The sequence below is a fragment of the Myxine glutinosa genome, chromosome 1, assembly GCF_964187855.1.
Source record: "Myxine glutinosa chromosome 1, kmMyxGlut1.1, whole genome shotgun sequence".
Lineage (NCBI taxonomy): Eukaryota > Metazoa > Chordata > Myxini > Myxiniformes > Myxinidae > Myxine > Myxine glutinosa.
In genome coordinates this window covers 314,521,652-314,549,212 of record NC_136261.1, presented here as the reverse complement: position 1 = coordinate 314,549,212, position 27,561 = coordinate 314,521,652, and the positions used below count along the sequence as shown (strand labels likewise).

At 47.2% G+C, this 27,561-nt stretch overlaps 1 protein-coding gene and 1 long non-coding RNA gene across 45 annotated transcripts in view; one reads left to right on the top strand and one right to left on the bottom strand.

The window, feature by feature from the left end:
• The window catches only part of LOC137440177 (mesoderm induction early response protein 1), a 120,307-nt gene extending 118,255 nt beyond the window's left edge, over window positions 1-2,052 (bottom strand). For 11 of the 44 annotated variants that reach the window (XM_078768878.1, XM_068136492.2, XM_078769030.1 and 8 more), the window contains exons 1-2: window positions 1,983-2,016; window positions 1,669-1,693 (exon numbers count right to left, since the gene is read on the bottom strand). In XM_078768878.1, the coding sequence (XP_078625004.1) occupies window positions 1,669-1,693; window positions 1,983-1,991 (34 nt within the window). In that variant the 5' untranslated portion in view covers window positions 1,992-2,016. Of the gene's footprint in view, window positions 1-1,386; window positions 1,473-1,668; window positions 1,694-1,974 lie in introns of all 44 variants that reach the window. The other 33 variants (XM_078768985.1, XM_068136533.2, XM_078768915.1 and 30 more) reach the window with 22 other exon arrangements.
• Window positions 2,053-2,846: 794 nt separating this feature from the next.
• The window catches only part of LOC144889129 (uncharacterized), a 34,343-nt gene continuing 9,628 nt past the window's right edge, over window positions 2,847-27,561 (top strand). The window contains exons 1-2 of the long non-coding RNA XR_013621605.1: window positions 2,847-3,053; window positions 3,277-3,483. This is a non-coding gene — a long non-coding RNA (uncharacterized LOC144889129). The remainder of the gene's footprint in view (window positions 3,054-3,276; window positions 3,484-27,561) is intronic.

Sequence of the window (27,561 nt, the reverse complement as noted above, 5' to 3'; positions counted from 1 at the left end):
TGGGTTCTCACCCATTCGTAGCACGGGTACCTCGCTAGTATATGTATACCGTTGGACCCTGCTATTCGCGGGAGATACGTTCCTGGGAAATGCTGCAAATTGCAAAACCCACAAATAGGGGGGGCAATGTTTCAATGGAAAAAGGGGGGATTGGTTCCCGAATCGTGAAAATTCGCGAATAGCGAGGAACAAACCGCGAACGGCAAGGCATAATCCACAAATGTTGAGGCAAATCCCGAGAATGTCGACGATAATCCGCGAAGGTCGATGAAAGTCCCAGAAATGGCGAGACAAAACCCACGAATGTTGACGATAATCCACGAATGTCGATAAAAATCCGCGAATGCATGCCGTGCCATTGTTTCAATGTGGAAAAGGGAGACAGCTAATTGCACCAATAGATACTGTGGAGCGTTTTCATTCTGTACAGTAACTCGCAGGGATGACGTGTTATGCAGCTGATGCGATATCCGGCGAAGCAATGTTTACCTGTGAACGGTGGGGCGGGATATTACATGAAGCTATTCACAATGTGAATGGTGGGATATCCTGCGAAACATTGTTAAACCTGTGAATTTTATTGAGGGATTTATGAAATCTCCTATCTATCTTACAACACCCACTCGAACCCCAAAACGTCCCACAGAAGGTTTTGCAGGGCTAGCTCCAAAACAGAGAGTAGTTTTGGGATGGACAGACAGACAAACACTCCTGTTTTATAATTTAGATTTTAGTAATGGAGTTTTCAAAATCTCTCACCCCTCCCCCTTTCTCGCATTTGTACACACACACACACACACACACACACACACACACACACACACACACACACACACACACACACACACACACACACACACACACACACACACACACACACACACACACACACACACACACACACACACACACACACACACACACACACACACACACACACACACACACACACACACACACACACACACACACACACACACAAACCACAAAACACCATTCCTCTCTCTCAGTACTTTGTAATAATTATTAGTCAGCACCACCATTTTGCTTCATTTCAGCATTACTATAATGGCATCAGATATTATAAAGAAAAAGAAATGTCAAATGACAATGAAGTTATAAGTCAAACTTGCAAAACTTTTCATTTGTAACCACACTCACAATCCATCATCATCATATTACAAGTGCCACATAAGTCACACGATCTTGCTGTTTTCAATATAACAACTTAAACAGCATCCATAAAAATCCAGCCCGGGTGTGTGTGTGTGTGTGTGTGTGTGTGTGTGTGTGTGTGTGTGTGTGTGTGTGTGTGTGTGTGTAAATAACGCAATTAATCTGAAATTCACTAATGAACAAAAAAAGGTCAGAAACGTATTAATTTACCTTCACCACGAGGGTTGTCATCACAACTTGGTATTTATCAAACTATTCAACTGGGAGGTTAACTTTGCTTGGCAGAAGAGGAAGAGCTTCGATTGGGAGAGGGGAGGGGGTAGAGGAGGAGTACTCGATGGGGTGAGGGCTTCAAAAAATATTTTCAACAATACAGGATATAATTGAACCAACAACGTTCTTCCTCATCAAGTAGCCAAGCAATTTGAAATTGAGGAAACCGGACATTTCGTTAAAAAATATATATCTATATATATATTAACCAAGCCTTACCTGGACTCGAATTGCCGTTCGTACTCTGTAGAAAACAACAGATTAAAAAAAAGTTGTCATTTCGTCAACAGAAGCGCAGAGAAAATAAAAAAATTTTTTTTTTAAACTTTCAAATACAGATTTTATCCCTTCATCAGTAAAATTAGTTATCAACTCTTTGATCGTATATTTTTCGAATCTTAAAAGAAACGGTCCACTGCGAGTTTAAAAGAATTCTATGCTTTCAGAAAATAAATTCGCACAGTATATAAACATTTTAATGACTTAATTAATTAATTGTTCTCCCCATCGAGCCCATCGCTTCACCAGCCAACCTCCGCCATCTTGTCCCGTCGAAATTCGACGCGTGACGTCACGCACATCACGTATGATTTCCCGTATGTCTACGTGATTATGTCATCGCGTGAATGACTGTCAGTTATATTTTTTTACTCAGTTATTAAAAGTTTGAATAGTATTAATCATCCTAGTCGTATATGCACACGTTTATCAACCGACTAATGAAAAATGTGAATAAACGGTTCGTTGTTGTTTTAAAACGATCGTAAATGCAAATCCGAATTTTTTTAATACGTCGGTCCGTAATTATACTCAAGTAGTGATTGTTTGCAAACTTGACATGCGTAAACGCATTGAGTTATTCGAGAAATTATTTACAAAGCACAACGAAAAAAAAAGCTAGAAAATGAAAGAAGGATACAGGGGATGGAACAGACAATACCCATTCATGCATCTCTCGGTGATGACGTAATGCGATTTATCAATCGTATAATTATGGAGGTACGGAACTACAATATAATCTTACGTCTATGAATCATTCATATAATGCACTGTACAGCTGAAACTTCACTGACATTTTGCAAGTTTTAAAAACATTCATGGAAGTTTATAATGATATAGTTAACTTTGAACTGAATCACGAATCAGTAATCAGGAGGTTGATTTAAAAAGTCAAAGTTGGAAAAATAATATTTACACAAAACCATTCTAATTCGTGGGAAATCATGTTACAAAGCACACGAGTTCACCTTTAAAAGTCAGTAATTCATGCGTTTTGTTATGCCACATACTGATAATGTCTGATGAGTCATGGCATGGGACGTGCTATCTTCTCGTCTCCGTGTTAAACACTATTAACAAGACTAGTTCTGTGTTTTGCAGGTGGCTCTAGATAGGCCACATCATTAAGCCTTTAATTATGACCGCAGGACTAGTGTCGTGTGCCGATTTTGGGTTTCCACATCGATCATCATCGACAGGTGGGGAGTGTGCCAAGGAAGAATTTATTCAATTTTGGTGAAGGTCCGAATCCAGATCCGAGAATTTTGTGGACGAGAATTTCCAAAAAGTCGACGGAATTTGACAAAACTTGGTGGACGAGTTGGGTAGGTCAGGTGACAGTAACAAGCTGATGAGATGTTGAAACTTTCAATGGAAGTCTTTTTCTTGCTCTTCTTTTGCAAGCTGTCTTAATTGAGGCATCATCATGTGTATTCTGCTATACATCAATGCTGTCCATATACTTCTCTCAAAACGTATCTGTAGGTATACCATTAACAGATAATTCTCCACACTGTGCTTATTGTTCCTCATCTATTTACCCACCAGGATATGCCTGCTTCATTGACTTCTCATCTGTAGAGGATAAAGCTTTGGCAAATGACCTGCAAAATGGAGTTCATTGATGGAAAGTCCTGCAATCGAATTATCTCTCAACGAAATGATCACTTGACTCACCCTTCAATCCACTTTTGTAGCTACCTTTTAGTGGGGTGTATGTCTTGGATAGGGTTGACAGGATGGCCAAGACTATAGGTATGCACACTCGCCTCCAATCAAACTGTCATCCCAGTGTTTCACAGGTATGGTGGTTCATCAATGTGTGTGCCGTCCCTCGGATGGACACTAAACGGACGACCCGTCTGCCAGAATTATCTGGTGGACGTTAAGATCCCACGGTGTCCTTTGCGAAGAGTGAGCTGTCACCGGCACCATGGCCAAATTCCTGCCCTAACTACTGCTGGGAAGGCAATGGCAAACCACCAAGTATAACCCTTGCTCAATAGCCTAAGCTGCTTCGGCAGCACCGACACTCTGTGAGGCGTATGCTACATCAGATTTTTTTTTTTGGTTTTTGGATTATGTTGGCCTTGCGATCAGACATGGCGAGTCTTAGGCTGGTCACATTTTCAAGCTGTCCTCCATGGATGGTCGCATACTGAGTATTTTTTTGCAGACATAAGTTCTTCTTTGTAGTCCACCGGCTCATACCATTGTAAAAAGCCTTCATCTGCAGTGTCATGGAGAATAATTAACCTCTGTATATTAGTGATGCTGCCTTCTCATCTTTCACTTCTAAAGGGAGTGGTATCTAAGGAGACGATCATTGGTATCCCTCAACCTAATGATAAAGCACAGACACTGCTTCATGGAAATGCCTTATTGAGATATGACCCACTGCTGACAGGTACGTTGTCATGTGATCCTGTACTGTTTTACAACTGGTGTTGTCCACTCTTTCCTATCAGCTCTTTATGTCTCCTCTTCTCCAAGTCCCTTAGCCGACTGAACATATTTGCTCTTATCTTCACTCCATTAGGTTAGTGAAGCCCCATTGTCATTTTATGTCTCCAATGTCAACCCTTGATCTTTTCTGTCCAGCTGTATGTAAATGGTTGACGTGTATTCATGATGTTTATTTTGGGTGCTCCTCTTCTGAAGAAGACAGGGGCAAATTGTTACGGATTCGTCACTTCCGTCTTCCGTCACTTCCATCACTTCCGTCGACATGGAGTTTGTCTTTGCAGGAGTTCAACTTGGAAATTGAGCATGTAAAGGGCAGGGACAATGTCATGGCCGATGCTTTATCCAGAGTGAACTAACTTTGAAAATTCCTCTAGATTGTTTGGAAGTTTTGTTGCTTTCTTCTGGGGAAAATTAATTATTGTTGCTCACGCGAGTTGATCATTTGGGTGTGAGTTTTACTTTTGTTTGTTAAAAAGGGTTTTTGCATGAAAAGAAAGTTTTCACTATGTTCAAACTTTCTTTCTTGAGGGTTATGGATTCGTCACTTCCGTCTTTGTAGTTTTCATCCACTGGAAGCATTTTTAGTTCCATGTACTCTTATGGTTATAGTTTGAGTGAAATGGAGATAACTGTCAAGGAAAAATTAGTGTTTTAAAAGAAAAACGAAATGGATCGGGAGAAACCGGAAGAAGAAGAAAAGGAGGGAAAGCGGAGCAAGTGAGGTCGGGGGAAAAAGCAGAGCTGCTTTGAAATATCGAGCGGACGCTGGCGAACGTGGGTCACGGGCGAAGATTGGTTTTCCCGGGAAAGGGATTCCTGTGACAGAGTCGTGATCGCTGTGACAGATAAACCTGCGTGACGGGTTTTGCAGTTGATTCCGGAGTGAATCGTTGTTGGAGAGTAGGTACGCCTCCATTATGGGCCTGTCCGCCATTTCGCCTCGCTCCAGCCTTTTCACCTCGCCCCAGCCATTTCACCGTGCCCAGCCGTTAGCCTGGTTCGGGTGTGTAATGTGGATTTCGATTGGGAATTTGCGGTTCTCAGTTTGGGAGCTGCAGAACGTTCATACCAGCGTCATTGTCTGGTGAACCGAAGGTCTGATTTCCTAGTCGCCTTTTGGGTGCACCTTTGCCTGACCGACGTCGGCCCGTCACCCACCCAGCGGCTTCGGCAGTGTCGACTGTCAGACGATCTGGGTTCTGGTCTCGATACGACCTTTTTCTTGTGATCACGGGAGCGTGGATCGACTTTGGCCTGGTGCCGGGACAGTGACTTTGGGAATGTTACATTTCGCTCACGTGGAGCACCGTGAGTTATCGAGTAAGAAACTGATGGTACCATCATAGGAATGATATGATATTTGTTGTGCAATTGATTAATATTGTACTTGTGCAAGTTGTTATTTTTGTGTGACATTAATACAATACTTGGTTTTGGTATTGATTGGTTGGTGTGGTTTCACCATTGGTCATTGGCACACATAATAACACATCTTTGTGCCGTGACTCCTTTCGGGGCTCGGAGGTACACCGTGACCGGGGTTTGGGGAGGAGCACGTAACAAAATGAGAGGAACCCAAATAGGCCAAATGACCAACATGCTGTCTCATTTGTCTGGCTGCCCCTCACATGCCAATCTTCTTCTGCTGCATTATGTTGTGTTCTGCCTCTGTTTTTCTGTCACCTGTTTGCCTGTGCCATTGAACACCTGTTTCACCCTGCTCCATTGTGAGTTAGCATGTTGGACTTTATGCAATCTCATAACGAATATAAAAGGAATACAGAAGCTGACCAACTCAGGCCAGGCTGTAGAAACACAAACAGCAATGACAGAGGCAAGGGTAATGCATGTCAGTGGGGAAGTAGGCAAGAAAAGGCAAGAGGAGAGCGAAGCTGAGGAGGAAAGTGAGAGCACAGTAGACCAATAAAATAGAGGAGATGTGATCAAGATCAATCAGAGAAAGACGTGCAGACAATCAGGGACAAACAGACGAATACACAAGATACAACACAGGACTGTCAGATGAGAGAAACAGCCACTGAATATGGAGGAAGTGCCATGACTTGCCAGGGCTCTCTGTGTGCCAGCGATGTCAAAACAATGGTGCCCCCTTTCTCACCACAATTTCAATGGTGCTTGGCATTTCCAAAGGATGAATTTCCTTTTCCCCATGGGTGCCAACTGGCCTAGCTGCTCCGTATATTGGGCCCTGTCATCAGCATCCACACTGAATTCATTAATGTTGCCGAATTGCGCCATGATTCACCTCGAAATAATTCACAGTGGTCGGTTCATTGTTGACTCGATGAGAAGCGGTGTACTAATTATCACGGGAGTAAGGAATTAGCCTTGTTTATTAATCCGGTAACATTGTCTTCGTCATAATAACAATAATAATAATAACGTTAATTATAATTATATAGTAAATATAATCGTAACACTGCAATCCCTTTGTAATGACTGCAAAGTTACTGGATTGAAGTGGTGTATGGTTGGTTCATTGTTGACTCGAAATATATAGTTGTTACGGATTCGTCACCTCCATTGTGGTGGTTTGCATCCACTGTAAATATTTCCGATTCCATGTATTATTATTGTTGTCATTTAAAGAGAATAGATATTTCTAGTTTCAAAAGTTAAAAGTTAATGTTAAAAGAAACAGGAAACCGGATCGGGCACCAGACGACAACCCGGAAGAAGACGAGGAGACAAAAGAGGCGGAGCGAGTGAAGTCGAAGAAGAAGTGAGTCGTTTCTTCGTCCTGAGCGAACGTTGTCGAGCAAGAGTCATGAGTGAACTTTGGGTTTCCTGGAAAGGGATTCCTGCGATAGGGTTGTTATCGCTGTGACTGATCAACCTGCGTGTCAGGTTTGGCGTTGGATTCCGAGGAATCATCGTTGTGTCATTACGTCTTAAGTACGAGCCGTCGGCCATTTTGACTCACGTGCTTTGCTCATCGCGAAAGGTCTTTGCTTTGCGTCAGCCGTTTTCACCATTCAGACGTCTATCTGGGATGTGTGTGTGCAACACGAATTTTGAAGACAAACCTGAGGTTCGCCGATTTGGAGCGGTAAAACATTCATACCCGAGGGTGTGAATTTCCCAGTCGCCTTGAGTGCGCCTTTTCGCAGCTGTTGGCCGCGTGACCCTTTTCTGCCGCTTTGGCCGTGTACGCCTTTGTGCAGTTTTGGCGGCGTGACTGGGCCTGTCATCTGAACGGGATTCGGGTTTGGATTCGACATCTTTCTGACGATCGCTGGAGGGGATCAACTTGAGCTTGAAGACGGGAATATAGTGACATTGGGGAATGTTCTTTTTCACGCACTTGGAGCACAGTGAGTTACCTGATATTAGCTGATGGTACCATCATAAGATATATGTTGATTGTCCTTTTGATTGCTATCATTGTTGTACTGTTATTCTTGTGTGATTTTTAATACAATATTTGTTTGTTAGTAACAATTGGTGTGGTTTCACCATTGATTTTTGACACAGAATAACACATTTTTCTGCCGTGACTCCTCTCGGGGCTAGGAGGTACAAAGCGACCAGGGGGTCGGGGAGGAGCACGTAACAGAAATTGGGGGCTTGTCCAATTGACTCGGGGGCTCGAAATTGGGTCTTCATCCTGGATTAAATTCCCTAATAAAACTCGTCAGGGAGCAAATTCCCTGATAACATTCGTCCGGGATAGAATTCCCTAGCATTCCCAAAATTCCCAAATTTGGAATTTTTTTCTAACATTCCCAAATTTTTAATAAAAATTGGAAATTTTTGTGTGAAGGTTAACAGGTGTTAACTGATAGTCACCATGGTGTTTGACGCAGAACAGTTTGTGGCGTCCCCTAGTGAGGCACAGTTCCAAGCGTTAAAAAAATCGGAACTCTTGATATTGGCCAGACATTTTAACTTGGAGGTCCGAGTTAATATGAAGAAAGCAGAGATGCAGACATTGGTGATAGAATCTCTGGTGGGACAGGGCACATGGACAGAGGTAGCCTTGGATTAAGGTGAAATGTTGAAATGTGGAGGAAAAAGAAAATGTGGAGCTTCCGAAAATGGAGATGCAACTGCAGAGCAAGGAAAGGTTAAAAGCAGAGGAAAGGAAAGCAGAAGAAAGAAGAGCAGGGGAAAGAGCAGAGGAAAGGAGAGCTGCAAGTGAACTTGAGGAGAGAAGAACAGAGGAAAGGAGAGCTGAAAGAGAACTCGTGGAAAAAAGAGTAGCACAGGAACGAGAACTCGAGGAGAAACGAGCAGAGGAAAGAAGCGCCGAAAGGGAGTTAAAGGAACGTGACATGGAGTGTCAGAGGGAAATTAAACTCAAGGAACTGGAATTAATGAGAGAACAGGCATCCATGCCGGCTAGTTCGACAACTAGTCAGAACACTTGGGATGTTGGTAAACATGTGAGGCTGGTTCCACCCTTCAATGAAAAAGAGGTAGCCAAGTTTTTTTTACACTTTGACAAAGTGGCTCAAATGCTAAAATGGCCTGTGGAGTCCTGGACTATGTTCGTGCTAAGTGTTCTGGTGGGTAAAGCTCAAGATATATTTTCGGCTTTACCGATTGACCAATGTGTAGATTATGAGATAGTGAAGAAAACCATTCTCAAAGCCTATGAATTGGTCCCTGAAGCTTACCGGCAAAAATTCCGGAATGCCAGGAAGAGGGAGAGTGAGACCCATGTGGAGTTTGCCCGAATGAAGGAAACCATGTTTGATAGGTGGTGTGACTCGAAGGAGGTTGGGAAAGACTTCAACCTGTTGCGACAATTGATCTTGGTGGAGGAATTCAAACAGTGTGTCCACGAGGACATTAAAGTACATCTGCAGGAAAAGAAGGTACCAGAGTTGTATGAGTCAGCAACCGTGGCAGATGACTATGCCTTGACACACAGGATGGGGTTCCACAAACCTAACTTCCCACCTAGAGTTCGCCAGGGGAGTTATGGTACATCCAGTGCAGAGAACGAATATTCATGGGGGAGACCTAGAGATGACTATGAGTACCAATCCGATGCCACAACTTTTAGGGATCAGAAGACTACAGTTCCAAGACAGACCTATCTTCCGGGGGGCTCGAGGCAGACCACAAGTTTTTCCTCCGGGCCTACTTGCGCTTTTTGCAAGAAACCTGGACACTTGATGTCCCAATGTTATGCCCTGGAAAGGAAAAATCAGGAGCGGAGTCAGATTAGTACAACTCCGAATGCATTGGCAAATGCGAGAAATCGTCCTTGGAGGACAGTGCCTTGTGAAGGTTCCCATGCCAAAGTTACGGCATCACAGAATGATCTTGCTCATGAGGGTTACAAACCTTTTATTTCAGAGGGGTTTGTGTCACTGAATGGAGACTTGACTAATCAGAGACCTGTTAGGGTATTGAGGGTCACAGGAGCACATCAATCTTTAATCTTAAACGAATCGCTAACTTGAAAATCACAACACACCCAATTTGTTATATATGTTCATCTTTCATTAATCATCCACTTTCTAAACTCCCCCCTTTCCCCTCCCCTTCAAATCTCCCCCCCAACCATCCCTCCCAAATTCTCCCTCATCCCACCTCCTTCTCAAAGCTGCCTCCTCCCCACTTCCTCTCCCTCCTATGTCATACCTCCACCTCCCCCAACCTTCTACTTTCCTCTGCCCCCCCTCAAACAAACTCTCACTGTGCCTCATTCCATCACCATCAAACCTTTCGTCCTCCTCATCCTTCCCTTTCTTGTAACTCTTCTGTAATGTCTGACACACTATCAACTGCTCTTCCTACATCCCCCTCTCACCCTTCATCTGACCCTACCCCTCCCCTCCCCTATCCTGCACCCAATGCTCCCCCTCTCTCCTCACTAACAGTATGGACCTCAAACATCCGGGGCCTTCGCTCAAACCTGATTGATCTCTCCATTCAGGTTGCTTCTGAAAATCCAGACTTGATCTGCTTAACAGAAACTTTCCTCCTTCAAGATGTCTCTGATTCCTTAATATCTCTTCCTGGTTACTCCCTCCTCCGGTACGATAGACCTGATCCTCGTCCTGGTGGTGGGGTGGCTATCTTTATCAAAAACTCTCTTCTTCACTCTCCCTGCACTGCCCTCTCTCCACCCCACCCACAGGAGTACCTCTGGCTACGGCTTCCTCTCTGCTCCCACCTTTTGTTCATATGTGTTCTGTACCGTCCTCCAAACAGTGATGACTCCATTTACATTTCTCTGTCGGACAACATGGACCAACTTCTATCAACTCATCCAAACTCTCTCTTCCTCATATGTGGCGACTTCAACTGTCATCATGCTAGCTGGCTGGGTGTGGGTTCATCTCTCACCAGCCATGGCACCTCAGCAAAGGACTTCTGCGACTCATTGGGACTGACACAATCTGTCAATTTCCTGACCCGGCTCTCAGTCAATGGAGTATCTTCTCTTCTGGACTTGGTTATGACTAACTTCCCTGCAAATGTCTGCTGCTCTTCTTCTGCTCCAATCGGTTCTTCTGATCATGTGCTTGTTAAAGTGGACATCTCACTGGCCATTCTCAGAGAGCCTCATCAGCACGGACGAGCCTGGCATTTCACTCAGGCCGACTGGCACGGGCTGCAAGCAGCCATCAATCAACTGGACTGGTCTCCCATCTCTAATGCCTCTGACATCAATTCTTCCTGGGAATTCTTCCAAAGCAAACTGCTCTCTCTCATGCACAGATTTATCCCATCTCGTCTTCAGTTGTCTTACCCTTCCTCCCGTCCATGGTACACTGAATCTTGTGGTGAGGCAGTTGCCCTGAAACAACTTGCCTTTGCGTCTTGGAAGGCAAATCCAACTGAAGGCATTCTCAGTTCCTTCCACCAAGCTCGAAACAAGTGTGTTTCTACCCTCAGGAGTGCCAGGAAGCACTATCTCTCCACACTCAAGATTGAACTCTCAAACCTGCCTCCTTCCTCCAAATCCTGGTGGTGTCTGGTCAAATCCGTTTCTGGTGTTTGTTCCCGCTCCATCCCCTCCCTTACCTCAAATGGCTACACAGTTGACACCGCACGTGACAAAGCCGAATGCCTCAACTCTGTGTTTGCCTCAAAATCATGTGTCCCAAACCCATCTCTCTCTGTTCCCACCTTTCCCAGTCGAACCCAACTGCTCCTGGACTCTGTGTCCTTCTCTCCTGACAAGGTGGAGAAGTTTTTATCAAACCTCGACTCTGATTCTGCAACTGGACCAGATGGCATCAGCCCTCGGGTCCTAAAATCCTGCTCTGCCACTCTATCTCACCCTCTCTCTGTTCTTTTCACCCTCTCTTTTGCTCAAGGTCATCTGCCAGCATCTTGGAAATCAGCAAACATTACCGCTTCACACAAAAAAGGTGCAAAAACAGATCCTTGCAACTACAGACCAATCAGCCTGCTCCCAATTATCAGCAAAGTCATGGAATCCATCATTGCTTCAGATATCAAATCCTTCCTCTTCTCCAATGGCTTGATCTCTGATCATCAATTTGGATTCAGACCAGGTCATTCTACTCTGGACATGTTGCTTCTGCTGTCTCAACAATGGATGGAGGTCCTCAATGCCAAACAGGAAATCAGAGCTGTCTCACTTGACATATCACGTGCCTTCGATACGGTCTGGCACCCAGCTCTGCTCACCAAACTCACCTCCTATGGTATTCAGGGAAATCTCCACTCATGGCTTGCGGATTTCCTCTCTGGTCGTAGGCAACGTGTGGCCCTGAATGGATTTCTCTCATCTTCCCTCCCTGTTCTGGCTGGAGTTCCCCAAGGTAGTGTTCTGGGCCATGTGCTATTTCTGGTCTTCATCAATGACCTCTCCAACTCTCTGGAAAATCCTCTCTATCTCTTTGCTGATGACTCCACTATCTGCCGCTCCATTCCTCATCCCTCAGATCGGCAGTCTGCAGCCTCCTCACTCTCTGCAGACCTGGACAAAATCACAGACTGGTCAAACAAGTGGAACATGTCTTTCAATCCTGACAAATCTCACACTCTTACAATGTCTCTCCGAAAGGACCGACTGGACAACCCTCCCATCTACTTTCTCAACAATCCTCTCCAAGAAGTTCTGTCGCTCAAGCTTTTGGGTCTCACTATCTGCCATGATCTTTCTTGGGAAAACCACATTTCCAAGCTGGCCTCCAAAGCCAGTCGCCGACTGGGCATCCTCCGTCGTGCGAAGTCCTTCCTTGGCACACCTGAGCTCCTCACCACATACAAGGCTTTCATCCGCAGCTCCATGGAATACTGTTCCCCCCTCTGGGCTGGTGCTCCTGCCTCACACCTTGCTCGGCTTCACGCTGTTGAGGCCAAAGCTTTCAGAATCATTGGAATCTCCTGCGATGTAGTCAACTCCGAGGGCCTTTCACTCACTCACGGCAGGCAGGTTGGTGGTCTTTCTGTCTTCTACCGACTCCTCTCCGGCCTTGCTCCCCCAGCTCTCTCTGTGCTCTGTCCCCCCAATATTCCTTCAGGTCGCACAAGATCTGCCTGCAACCCTCTTATGGTTAAACTGCCAAAGTCTAGGCTCTCTGCTCACCTTCACTCTTTCATTCCCCTTTTCTCCTGCCTCTGGAACAAACTCCCCCACTCCCTTCAATCCCACTCCTCCCTCCAGGTCTTTAAAACAGCTGTTCACCACCATCTCTTATCTTCCCCCATCGAAAACCTTGATCTTTTCTACCCCCGGTAATTCACCCCAGAGTCCTTGCAGTGTTCATATGTTTTATTCCTCTCCCACCTCCCCCCCAAGTCCTCCCGATGTCCCTGCTCTCAAATGTTGTGTTTGTGTCCTTCCCCCTCTCTCCCCATCTTGTCTGCCGCTCCCCTTGTTTTTTGTGTTTTGTGTGTCGGTTTGTCCTTTTGTGTGATTAATGTTAGCTCTTTCACGAGCCTCGATCTTGTATACAAAAAAAAAAAAAAAAAAAAAATGCTTGAAGGCATTTTGCCATTGTCAGAGAAGACGGCAACTGGTGTGTGTTCTTTTACAGGGGGTTGGTGGCTGTGTTAAAGCCCCAATACATGTCATCCATTTGAAGTCTGATTTGGTGTCAGGACCGGTCACCGTAGGGTTACAAGCCACTCTACCTGTAGAGGGAATATCTTTTGTTATCGGGAATGATTTGGCTGGTGGTCAAGTTTCTGGTAACCCGATGTTTGTTGAAAAGCCTAGTATGAAAAATAACACTGCACAGGTAGAGCAGGAGATGCCGGGTATCTTTCCATCCTGTACCGTGACTCGTGCTATGGGTAGGAAGCGCTCTGAAGAGAAGAGGAAGGTACTGACATCACGCTTTGCACAGGCACGTCTTGTCAGGTACCCAAAAACTAAGTGTCAGCACACACAAGTCAGGGATGGAGGCAATGTTGGCAAGCTCTTTGTCGGTGGACTGAACTTCAAAACAAGGGAAGTTGTTCTGGACTCTGTCTCCGGCCAATATGGACCACTCTTGGAAGTGCGGCTGATAAAAGACAGGGAGACGCAAAAGTCAAGAGGGTTTGGCTTTGTCACGTTTGAAAACACAAAGGATGCAGAAAAGGATTTTGAATGGCAAGGATTTGGATGGTCGGACCTTAATAGTATAGAAGGCAGGCCATGGGCGTCAAGGGGGCTACAGAGGAGGAAAACGTGGAGGTCGTTTCAGGTGTGGCTATGGCTCCCGGGGTGGAAGTAATCGTTTTGGTGGTGGCCGCAGTCGAGATTACTATGGAGGCTCCCAGAGTTACGGCAGCTTCCGAAGGGATGATTATCAGGGTAGTGGCCGAGAAGGAGACCGCTATTCATGTGACTACAGTGACAAGCACTCCAACCGTGATTATTATGAAAGTTAGGAAGAGTTTGAAGCACTGAATGCTGCGGAGCAGCCGAGCCAAGATTCCTATACGGATTAACCGTGAACTCCACGTTCCTAAAGGCATCCATGTAGTGAATACTTCCAGGCCTCACCACCCAACCACCATGAAACCTGGCTCTCAGCTCGGCCTCCCTAAATATTTGCTATAGATTGGCTTGACTTTGGATTTTTGATCACAACCCCTTAACCTTCATTCAAAAAAAAAAAAAAAAAAAATCAGAGGTTGATGAGATGGAGTTTGGCTTTGCAGGAGTTCAACTTGGAGATTGAGCATGTAAAGGACAGGGACAATGTCGTGGCGGATGCTTTGTCCAGAGCGAACTAACTTTGGAGATCTCTACAGTTTGTTTGAAGTTTTGGTGCTTTATTTTTGGGAAATATTGATTATCGTTGCTCACGGGAATTGATGATTTGGGTGTGAGTTTACTTTTGTTTGTTGGGAGAATTTTGCCTACAAAGAAAGTTTTCGCTATGTTCAAACTTTCTTTCTTGAGGGGTGGGGGGAGTGTTACGGATTCGTCCCTTCCGTTGTGGTGGTTTGCATCCACTGTAAATATTTCCGATTCCATGTATAATTATTGTTGTCATTTAAAGGGAATAGATATTTCTCGTTTCAAAAGTTAAAAGTTAATGTTAAAAGAAACAGGAAACCGGATCGGGAACCGGACGACAAACCGGAAGAAGACGAGGAGAGAAAAGAGGCGGAGCGAGTGAAGTCGGAGAAGAAGCGAGTCGTTTCTTCGTCCTGAGCGAACGTTGTCGAGCAAGAGTCACGAGTGAACTTTGGGTTTCCTGGAAAGGGATTCCTGCGATAGGGTTGTTATCGCTGTGACTGATCAACCTGCATGTCAGGTTTGGCGTTGGATTACGAGGAATCATCGTTGTGTCATTACGTCTCAAGTACAAGCCGTCGGCCATTTCGACTTGTGCGCTTTGCTCATCGCGAAAGGTCTTTGCTTCGCGTCAGCCGTTTTCACCATTCAGACGTCTATCTGGGATGTGTGTGTGCAACGTGAATTTTGAAGACAAACCTGAGGTTCGCCGATTTGGAGCGGTAAAACATTCATACCAGAGGGTGTGAATTTCCCAGTCGCCTTGAGTGCGCCTTTTCGCAGCTGTTGGCCACGTGACCCTTTTCTGCCGCTTTGGCCGCTTATGCCTTTGTGCAGTTTTGGCGGCGTGACTGGGCCTGTCATCTGAACGGGATTCGGGTTTGGATTCGACATCTTTGTGACGATCGCTGGAGGGGATCAACTTGAGCTCGAAGACGGGAACATACTGACATTGGGGAATATTCTTTTTCACTCACTTGGAGCACAGTGAGTTACCTGATATTAGCTGATGGTACCATCATAAGATATATGTTGATTGTACTTTTGATTGCTATCATTGTTGTACTGTTATTCTTGTGTGATTTTTAATACAATATTTGTTTGTTAGTAACAATTGGTGTGGTTTCACCATTGATTTTTGACCCAGAATAACACATTTTTCTGCCGTGACTCCTCTCGGGGCTCGGAGGTACACCGCGACCAGGGGGTCGGGGAGGAGCATGTAACAATAGTATAAACCAATGTCTCAATGCAATCTTCACTTCCATGGTGACAGACAGCTTAGAGACAATTAGAATACTTCCAAAAAATTGAATACTTACATTATTTGCTACCTGGTATTTCCCACCCAGGTCATACTATCCTCTTCATCTGAAGGATCCAACAAGACCGGCTACGCCGCTGTTAGACTTCAGCTTTGTTTTATATACATCACATGGTCTAGGCTGACGTTCCGCAACCTATGGGTCACGACCTAATGTATGGGTCGCGAAGGATTTTCAAAGGGTCGCATTGTGGTGCTGCGCACACACGACTCGATTGCCAGAGAGGTAGGCCACAACGCGTTGGTAATAAAGAGTCTTTATTCAAAGCCCGCACTTCAGCACTGAGCGGGCTCGAGCTTAGAGCCCGCATATATATCCCGAGGCCACGCCTAGTCTCCGGGCGTGGCCGATCGGTCGATAGGCGGGGCATGCATTCAGGTTCCCCGCCTGGACGTTCGCGCCACCTGCTGGTGCGCTGAATTCGTGTCCCTTATGTCCGCCACATGCGCCCCCCCCCAGAATTCCCGCGCACCTGAAGGGTGAGTTTGCGGGGAAGCCGGATGACCCGGCCGAAACGCCCCCTGGCGATGGGTGCCGGTCTGGGGGGTGGCGGGACGGCGGGGCTGGGGGGTGCCGGGGGTCCGACCACCGGGGGGCGGCCTCGACGCGGAGGCAGAGCTGCTTGCGGGGGGTGGTCCGGATCGAGGTGGGCCGGCTTGAGGCGGTCCACGGAGATGCGATCCGGGGCACCGCCGATGTCGATGGTGAAAAATTTGTCCCCGGTCTCCAGCACGCGGAAGGGCTCGTCGTACGGGGGCCGTAGCGGTGCCCGGTGGGCGTCGTGCCGGACAAAGACCTACCTCGCCGTGCGAAGCTCCGGGGTGACGTGGGAAGGTGGGCAACCGTGGTGTGCCGTCGGCACCGGGACAAACCTCCGGGCGGTCTCCTGAAGGGCGGAGCGCTGTTGCGCCGCGGACCAAGGAGCCTTGGAGTCGGGGATAAATTCACCCGGTACCCGCAGTGGTTGCCTGAAGACCAGCTCTGCCGAGGACGCACGCAGGTCGTCCTTGGGCACCGCCCTGAGGCCCAGCAGGACCCAGGGGAGTCTGTCGACCCAGCCGCCGTCGCGGCGGCTGGCCCGGAGCGCGGCCTTTATTGAGTGATGAAAGCGCTCGCACAGGCCATTGGCCGAGGGGTGGTAGGCCGTGGTGCGGTGTAGTGTCACCCCGAGCCCTTGCGCCACCGTGGCCCAGAGCTCCGAGGTGAACTGGGGGCCGCGGTTGGACGAGATGTCCGAGGGGGCACCGAACCGGGCAACCCAAGTGGCGATGACGGCCTGCGCCACATCAGCTGCAGATGTCGCCGCCAATGGGACGGCCTCCGGCCACCGTGTGGTGCGGTCCACCATGGTGGGGAGGTGGGTGAACCACCGCGAGGGGGGCAGAGGTCCCACCAAGTCGACGTGCACATGGTCGAACCGATGCTCGGGCACCGCAAACAGGGCCAACGGGGCCTGGGTGTGGCGGTGGACCTTTGCGCGCTGGCACGCGAGGCGTACCTGTGCGGGTAGCTGGCGTAGGAAAAGCACCCGGAATAAGGATTCCGGTGGTTGGTCACCAAGCAGCGACAGCATAAAAGCCATCCGCAGGGATGGTCGTGTGTCGCCGAGTTCGGGAAGGTCCAGGAGGCGGTCGGCCCGTTCGATCTCCGTGGGCCCGAACGTGGCGAGCAGGAGACGTTTGAGCGACTCGTACTTGTTGTCGCCCGGCTGGCGCCGAAGGATGGACACGACGCGGGCGGCAGTGCCGGGCCCGAGGGCGGAGACCACGTGGTAGTACCGGGTCTCGTCCACCGTTATGCCTCGGAGCTGAAATTGAGCTTCGGCCTGGACGAACCAAGCGTCGGCTTGTGCCTCCCAAAACTCCGGGAGTTTAACTGCGACGGCGTTGGTGGCCATGGCACGTTCGGTGGTCAGCAACGGCTGAACCAATCGGGGTCACCAGTGTGGTGCTGCGCACACATGACTCGATTGCCAGAGAGGTAGGCCACAACGCGTTGGTAATAAAGAGTCTTTATTCATATCTCGCACTTCAGCACTGAGCGGGCTCGAGCTTACCCGCATATATATCCCGAGGCCACGCCTAGTCCCCGGGCGTGGCCGATCGGTCGATAGGCGGGGCATGCAAGCCAGTTCCCCGCCTGGACGTTCGCGCCACCTGCTGGTGCGCTGATTTCGTGTCCCTTGTGTCCGCCACAGCATGATCATTTCAGAAATCGCGGGAAAAAAACTTTATCGACGATTTACTTCTCCCGACTGAACAGAACAGAGATCAAACAAACTGGAGGCAGTGGCCCTGTGCGCCAACCTGAGAATCGCATTGTCGCCGCTTCAAAGCCGAATCGATGAACTCGCAGCCAATATGCAAAGTCAACAATCGCACTGATGTGGATAATCCACATCTACAATGTTGCTAACGGAACATTTGAATTAGGCTTGTACGTTTCACTTTCGGGTTTAATCAGTGAAAGTTGTTTATTTAATGTTGTTCATGATAATGGAACATTGAACCTGAATATAAGTTCAGATGCATATTGTGGGAGCTGTGCTCGCACGATAAAATCGGACAAAATGGACGACGCCAGGAATTAGGTTTCTCTGAGCTATTTATTCCCAGCTCACTCAAACGAACTCCAAAGCACTGAATCAGCCCATCGAACGGGCGGCAATATACAGTATATCAGAAACTCAATACACAAAAGCCACGCCTCTCAGGCGGGGCGTGGTATGCAAATAGATAAGCCACGCCTCTCAACGGGGCGTGGTATGCAAGGCAAGCGTTCGCCCGGTAAAGGCAAGTCTCAACACGCCCGGGCGAGTCCGTGACACGTGACCGCTCGCCGGTTGCGTCATCGGCCGGTGCAGGGTAATTGTGTCATGCTACCGGTAACCGCTACAATATCGGATTTTTTCAGTAAAAGTTATTAACGCACAGGTTGTAAACCTGGTGCGTTATAGCGTTTGCCTGGGAATTTCTGTCTCTCCAAAAGTGAAGCTAGTTTCTGTCGCTCATTTCTGTCGCTCAGATGTGTAAACAGTTTCTGTCGCTCAGATGTGTAAACATGACGTCATCAAATCTATATTTAGGCTAACCATGGGCTACCCCTTTGGCTGGTACGCGGCCGCTCGCTAGTACATAATGTGAATACATTTCGTGAAAAGTACATAATGTGAATACTAGTAGCAATTTTACAAAAACCATGGCATAATTTCAAATCTTGACCCGAGATGATAATTATGCTACATCATTATGCTGCCGGTTCTGCTGCGAACTACTTCACCATGGAAAGTACCATATGAATAATAATTTCCATGTGCCAACCTGGGCGGAATCCAAGTGGATTCACTTGACTTGTTCTTGTTTTGTTTATCAGTTCATGTTACATTTTAAGTTCATCATCTATTCACGATGAAGATTAAAATAAAGTTCAAACACCTTATCTTGGCGTGTCACTTTAATAATTAAAGTTTTATTCTATTTCACAAAAGATACACCGCCAATGAATGTTGTGAGATTCATCTTCATCTGCATCTGCATCATCTTCTTCATCTTCATCATCATCTTCATCTTCTTCATTAAATCTTCATCCGGATTCATCGTAGGGGCGGATTCATCTCTTCCGAAGCTGCCAACAAGGCAGGGAGTTTACGCCTGATTGGCTGACAATAATATCAAGTGGGCGGAGTCTGTGATCGAAGTCGCTGCTCATTCTCAAGGGGGGCGTGGTCTCTCTCTCTCTCTCTCTCTCCTCATGGTCGTGGAGATCCGTACAAAATAACAACAAAATAAGGACAGTGTTTGGTATGATTGTCGTCACTTTGCTTTATTGTTCAATTACGAATTGTACTACTGTACAAAGATGACGAACCGAACCCTTACCAAGATATTAACGTCATAAACAATCGATATTTCCGTGACGGGGAGGGGGGGGGGTGGGGAGGGGGGGGGTTGGGGGGTAGGGGGGGTTGGGGGGGAGGGGGGGGTTGGGGGGGAGGGGGGGGGGGTTGGGGGGGGAGGGGGGGTTCGATGGGTCGCGACTGGATGCCTGGGTTTTTTATTGGGTCCTGGGCTAAAAAGGTTGCGGAACGCAGCTCTAAGCTTGTGGGAGAGCTAGTAGACAGAACAGATCAGGACACAACATGAAGGGAACATCAGAAGAAAGGGGCAACATCAACAGCAGGGCGGAGGGAGAAAGTCGGAGGACAACCAGGTGATGCAGATAACGATGGGAAAAGGGAGAAGGCAAAGGGTGCACAAGATGGATACAAAAGCAAAATTTTGGGAGTGGTGGGGATGGTTTAATGGGTGTAGAAAAGATCATGGCTTTGGATGGGGGATGACCTGAGATGGTGGTAAGCAGTGGTTCTGGATTTAGGCAGTTTCTCTAGAAGGGGGTTGGCAGTTGACCCCGTGCATCCTGCACATATTTAGGAGCGTGGGGGGGGGGGGGGGGGAAGGCAGAGAGCGGCGAAGAAATGAGGTGGAAGGAGACAGAGAGACCACCAACCTGTCAGAGTTGAATGTTGAATATTTCTAAATGTGCGATTGAGATTTGGATCCCTCTTTCACAAAATTATTGATATCAAATTGTGCAACCTGCTTTACTACACATGGGTTAATTTTCTGTATTTTAAAAGTTTGTTAATCTGTTAATATATCTATCTTTCCAATTATCCAGCTATCCACAGTGCTTTCAGAAAGTACTGTATTCACACCCTCCCATAGGTTTCACCGTAGGGTGTAAAGGCAGGCAGAGGCAAAAACAAAGGAACATGTGTTTTTGGCGGGGTACCACGCGCCGCACCACGCTCCACACCACGAGCACGCACCGGCGGACCTCTCCGGTGCCGCACCCCACAACAACCCCACTCGCCCCAGCTCGGCGCAGAAGAGCACCAACCGTCAGTGTGGGTGTCAGTGAATTTGTGGCCTCAAGCCCCCACGTTTTTTTGTCCCCTAATATAACAAGTGAATCCTCTTGGATTGCGCTGAGGTTCGGGCATGGAATTTCGAGCCTCGATCATGGTTCGAGCCTCGATCTTGTATACAAAAATAATAATAATAATAATAAGAACCATGATCTTAGTAATAAGACTGGATGCCTGGGTTTTTTATTGGGTCCTGGGCTAAAAAGGTTGCGGAACGCAGCTCTAAGCTTGTGGGAGAGCTAGTAGACAGAACAGATCAGGACACAACATGAAGGGAACATCAGAAGAAAGGGGCAACATCAACAGCAGGGCGGAGGGAGAAAGTCGGAGGACAACCAGGTGATGCAGATAACGATGGGAAAAGGGAGAAGGCAAAGGGTGCACAAGATGGATACAAAAGCAAAATTTTGGGAGTGGTGGGGATGGTTTAATGGGTGTAGAAAAGATCATGGCTTTGGATGGGGGATGACCTGAGATGGTGGTAAGCAGTGGTTCTGGATTTAGGCAGTTTCTCTAGAAGGGGGTTGGCAGTTGACCCCGTGCATCCTGCACATATTTAGGAGCGTGGGGGGGGGGGGGGGGGGGAAGGCAGAGAGCGGCGAAGAAATGAGGTGGAAGGAGACAGAGAGACCACCAACCTGTCAGAGTTGAATGTTGAATATTTCTAAATGTGCGATTGAGATTTGGATCCCTCTTTCACAAAATTATTGATATCAAATTGTGCAACCTGCTTTACTACACATGGGTTAATTTTCTGTATTTTAAAAGTTTGTTAATCTGTTAATATATCTATCTTTCCAATTATCCAGCTATCCACAGTGCTTTCAGAAAGTACTGTATTCACACCCTCCCATAGGTTTCACCGTAGGGTGTAAAGGCAGGCAGAGGCAAAAACAAAGGAACATGTGTTTTTGGCGGGGTACCACGCGCCGCACCACGCTCCACACCACGAGCACGCACCGGCGGACCTCTCCGGTGCCGCACCCCACAACAACCCCACTCGCCCCAGCTCGGCGCAGAAGAGCACCAACCGTCAGTGTGGGTGTCAGTGAATTTGTGGCCTCAAGCCCCCACGTTTTTTTGTCCCCTAATATAACAAGTGAATCCTCTTGGATTGCGCTGAGGTTCGGGCATGGAATTTCGAGCCTCGATCATGGTTCGAGCCTCGATCTTGTATACAAAAATAATAATAATAATAATAAGAACCTTGGGCCGAATCTCGCGCTTCACCAGTGCGCGTGCGCGAATTTACGTCACGTCGGCAGCGAGAAGGGGTTCCCCAACACGAACCAATCAGGAACTGCCACGTCACACTTATATGATCTCAGAATTCCTGTGACAGGAATTCGCGTTACACTGGCTGGAAGTCATTCGCTAGAGGCGCTTCCTCAGCGCTAATAAGCTAATGACACCCTCGGTGACCGTCGGGACCGCACCCCCGTCCGACGGCGCACGCCCGCCCATCCGACGGAGCACAACCGTGAATGGACCACACCCGTCCCTCCGAAGGACCACGGCAATTTTCCATTTTATTAGACTAGATCACAGCCATTTAATGAGGACAGCCATTGAATTGCAGCAGGCTTTTTTTTTCTATTTTGTTTTCTTTCTTTTTCCTTTTTTTTCTTTTTACCTTTGTTTTTTTCCTTTCTTTTTCTCCTTTTTGTCTATTTTTTCCCCTTTTTTCCTATTTTTTTTTCACCGCGTACCTTCCCGTTGACATAGCCATGTGTTACCATGTGTTAACGGACACCTTCCCTTCCCCACACGATATTTAAAAAGAAGAAATGGACGCAAAGTCTCAAAGTGTTTACCCTGTCTGTTGTCATGCCCAACGAAACGCGCAAAGGGCCCGCGCAACACTCGCCACCGTGGGCACACGGTTTGACCAAAGGTAAGTTATGGTGGCTTTTTTGCCACATCGGGGGTGGGGCCTGTCCCCACAACTACTCCCCCCAGGAGTTTCGCAAATGGCCCGCTGGGCCTCCAAACAGAATCCCATTTTTGGGACTTTTGTTTGGCTTCTGGACATTTTTCACATTTTGTTATGTTACAGACTGAATTTAAAATGGATTAAATTTAGATTTTTGTCACTGATCCACATATAATACCCCATAATGTCAAAATGGAATACTTTTTAGAAATTCTCCCAAAACAATTAAAAATGAAAAGCTGAAATGTCTTGAGTCGATAAGTATTCAACCCCTTTGCTATGACACTCAAAATTGAGCTCAGGTGTATCCAATTTTCTTTGATCAACCTTGAGATCTCTCTACAACTTGATTGGAGTTCAGCTGAGGCTAATTCAATTGTTTGGACATGATTTAGAAAGAAACACACCTTTCTAGATAAGGTCCCACAGTTGGCAGTGCATGTCAGAGAAGAAATTCTTCCATGAAGTCCAAGGTACTGTCTGTATAACTCCGAGATAGAATTGTAAGGAGGCATAGATCTGGGGAAGGATATAAAACAATTTCTAGTGTGTTGAAAGTTCCCAAGAGCACAGTGAACTTCATCATTAGGAAATGAAAAGAATATGGAACGACTCAGACTCTTCCGAGAGCTGGCCGTCCGACCAAACTGAGCAACTGGGCAAGAAGGACCTTGGTCAGGGAGGAGTCCAAGAACCCAATGACCACGCTGGTTGAACGATAGAGTTCCTTGGCAGAGATGGGAGAACCTGCTGGAAGGCCAACAGTCTCTGCAGCACTTCATAAATCTAGGTTTATGGGAGAGTGGCAAGACAGAAGCCACTCCTGAGAAAAAGGCACATGACAGCATGCCTGGAATGATTGGATCCATTATCAGATCCAGATCCGGATCCAGATCTTCACCAAAATCTAAGCATTTCATCTGTGTGACATACCCAACCTCTCCACCAAATTTCGTACAAATTTGTCCACAACTTTTTTAGATATCTTGTTCACATACAGAGACTTGTTCACAAAAGCTGAATGCCTCAAACTCTGTGTTTGCCTCGAAATCTTGTGTCCCAAACCCATCCCTCTCTGTACCCACCGTACCCAGTCGTACCCAGCTGCTCCTGGACTCTGTGTCCTTTCCTCCTGACAAGGTGGAAAAGTTTCTGTCAACCCTCGACTCTGATTCTGCAACTGGACCTGACGGCATCAGCCCACTGGTCCTAAAATCCTGCTCTGCTGCTCTGTCACTCCCTCTCTCGGTTCTCTTCGCCCTCTCTTTTGCTCAAGGTCATCTGCCATCAGCTTGGAAATCAGCCAACATCACCGCTTTACACAAAAAGGTGCAAAAACAGATCCTTGCAACTACAGACCAACCAGCCTTCTCCCAAATATCAGCAAAGTCATGGAATCCATCATTGCTTCGGATATCAAATCTTTCCTCTTTTCCAATGGCTTGATCTCTGATCATCAATTTGGTTTCAAACCAGGTCACTCTACTCTGGACATGCTGCTTCTGCTGTCTCAACAATGGATGGAGGTCCTCAATGCCAAACATGAATTTAGAGCTGTCTCCCTTGACATATCACGTGCCTTCGATACGGTCTGGCACCCCGCTCTGCTCACCAAACTCTCCTCCTATTGTATCCATGGAAATCTCCCCGCATGGCTTGCGGACTTCCTCTCTTGTAGTAGTCAACGTGTGGCCCTGAATGGGTTTCTCTAATCTCCCCTTCCTGTTCAGGCTTGAATTCCCCAAGGCAGTGTTCTGGGCCCTGTGCTTTTTCTGGTCTTCCTCAATGATCTCTCTGACTCTCTTGAAAATCCTCTCTATCTCTTTGCTGATGAATCCACTCTCTGCCGCTCCATTCCTCATCCCTCAGATCGGCAGTCTGCAGCCTCCTCACTCTCTGCAGACCAGGACAAAATCACAGACTGGTCAAACAAGTGGAACATGTCTTTCAATCCTGACAATTCTCACACTCTTACTATGTCTCTCCGAAAAGACCAACTGGACAACCCTCCCATCCACTTTCTGAATAATCCTCTCCAAGAAGTTCTGTCACTCAAGCTTTTGGGTCTTACTATCTGCCATGATCTTTCCTGGGAAAACCACATTTCAAATCTGGCCTCCAAAGCCAGTCGCCGACTGGGCATCCTCCGTCGTGCGAAGTCCTTCCTTGGCACACCTGAGCTCCTCACCACATACAAGGCTTTCATCCACAGCTCAATGGAATACTGTTCTCCCCTCTGGGCCACGCTCCTGCCTCACACCTAGCTCGGCTTCACGCTGATAAAACCAAAGCTTTCAGAATCAATGGAATCTCCCGCGATGAAGCTAACTCCGAGGGCCTTTCACTTATTCACCGCAGGCAGGTTGGTTGTCGTTCTGTCTTCTACCGACTCCTCTCCGGCCTTGCTCCCCCAGCTCTCTCTGGGCTCTGTCCCCCAAATATTCCTACAGGTCACACAAGATCTGCCTGCAACCCTCTTATGGTTAAGCTGCCAAAATCAAGACTCTGTGCTCACCTTCACTCCTTCAATCCTCTTTTCTCCTGCCTCTGGAACAAACTCCCTCACTCTCTTCAATCCCACACCTCCCTCCAGGTCTTTAAAACAGCTGTTCACCACCATCTGTTATCTTCCTCCATCCAAAACCTTGATCTTTTCTACCCCCGATAATTTCACCCAAGATCCACTTTTTTTAAAATACCAACTTCTTTCCTGGAAGTCCTTGCAGTGTCCTTGTGTTTTATACTTCTCCCCCCTCCCCCCCTTCCCACGCCTCCTCCCCCCAAGCCCTCTCCCCCCCACAGATCTTCCGATGTCCCTTTTCCCTGCTCTCAAATGTTGTGTTTGTGTGCTTCCCCTTCTCTCCCCATCTTGTCTACTGGTCCCCTTATTGTATACTTTGTGTGTCTGTTTTATTTTTTGTGTGATAAATGTTAGCTCTTTCACAAGCCTCGATCCTGAATACAAAAAATAAATAAATAGATAGACAGACAAACAAACAGACAGGGGTGAAAACATAACCTCCATCCACCATCGGTGGCAGATGTAATGAATGAGTGAAGGTGAGCAGTGATTGTGGATTTTGGGAGTTTCACCAGAAGAGAGTTCCTGGTGGACTGTGTGTGCCCTGCAGAAACCTGAGATGGACAAAGCACTGAAAGAGTCGAGGATGCAAAAACATAAAGGAGGCAGTCGAAGTCAAAGACACCACCGACTTTTCTGTGATGGCAGAGTAGTAGGCCCATGCACTCAGCTTTATCACAGAAGATCCCAAAGATCTTGAAGGCCTTTCTTTCCATGTGTAGTACATTGATATTGTTAAGTTTGTGGGGGTAGGGATGAATGGCCATAATGGAGAAAGGAATGTAAAGGATAGCATGGACCGTGTGAAGCATAGAAAGCCCATTTCGATGTACATAAGCAGGGTAAACGTTGAGCTTAAGAGTGTTTTTGTGTCACCACACGGTGGGTGATTTTTGTGTTAGTTAAATAGGGCTTAAGGATAATTCCCAGTATGTAATTGCCTCCTGTGATTTTCCCCTATGTGTTATTATCACTACCAGGCCGGCCATAGGAAAACCCTCCATTACGGCAACTGTTCCCTTACAAGCCAAGGAAGAGCCACCCGGACCATGCACCGCCTCCAAAGGGCCTAATAGGTGAAATCCACACCCACGAGAGGCAGATAAATGAGGGGGCATTCAAGAAAGGCTGTGAGGCCATGCCCCTGAAGGACGTGATTGGACGAAGAACGTGGGTAGGGCGAATTGGGAGGGAAACAGCCCGATTGGCTGACCTGAAGAAGAAGAGGGGTGGTCGTCTTGCTGGTCGAACAAGAAGCTGGCCATTTTGTGTTCTCTGGTAGGAGGACGTTTTGTGTGGCAAACACCAAGATGCGGGTGTCACCAAGGAGCTGGAGGCCGCAGTGGGCTTCCCCAGCCAGTAGAGGAACCTAAAGGAGGCCATCTTGGCTACTCGCCCCACGGTTATGGGCGCCTTCGACGTGCGGGCCTTGCGTCGGCCGTTGCCATCTTGTGCGTTTTCTGTGCGGGCACCAACAAGCTTCACCATCGCCATCACCGTTACAAAAGAACTTGTTGAGACCAGAGCTGAGTGTCGGCCGATTAAACAAAGTATTTTATTTCATTTTACTTTTCCCTGTGCGTTCGTATTCGTGTCTGATGGAGGATCCTCAACGTAGGAGTTGCAATGAGTTTTACCTCAACATTCATTTCATCACCTTGCATTTATTTTCATTAAACCATTATTTGTTGCAATTCAGTGTCACGTCGTTTCATTGTTTGTGGGGTTTGGATTAACCCCCGTGTGGCTTTGTTTAGGTAAGAACTTCGCCGCTTTCGGTCCCGCGCGCGCCATAAAAGGAACTGCCATTAACTCGGTTGGACGCCTCGGGAGTAAAAACTGTTCGGCTATCTGTCACCGGTGGTCTCAATTGCCGGCGACATGACAATATACACTGGTTTCAGGCTATGTGGAGGGACTTTATGTTCCCAACAGTTTGTTTACCTTCCGGGTGGATAATGCAAGCTGCTATTTTAACGATTTCCTTGCCTCGGTGTACAGTTAATGATTTCCTTGCCTCAGTGTACCAGGGATGGAATATTGCATCGGACAACTGGAGGCATAATGATGATGGGATGAACTGCTAAATGAGAAAAATCAGTCTGTTGAGAAAGGAATTCCAGAAACTGTGGATTTCAGGAGCCGATGGCATAATAGACCAGTTTGTGAGGGTAGTAGCGCATTTCAGACTCGGCCAATCTGCCTTGTGCAACTGCCATGACATTGGTGCCTTGGCATCAATATAAAGACTGCCAAGGAAACAAACACTTTCACAAGAGCAACGTTAAAACAACCAAGGGGAGCAGAGTATGAGCAGTACAGGTTTGAAAAGAAGTTTAAAGTGACTAAATCTAACAAAAAATTACTGCCATTTGGAGGAAAATATGAAGAAAGACTGAGTAAGGCAGCTGT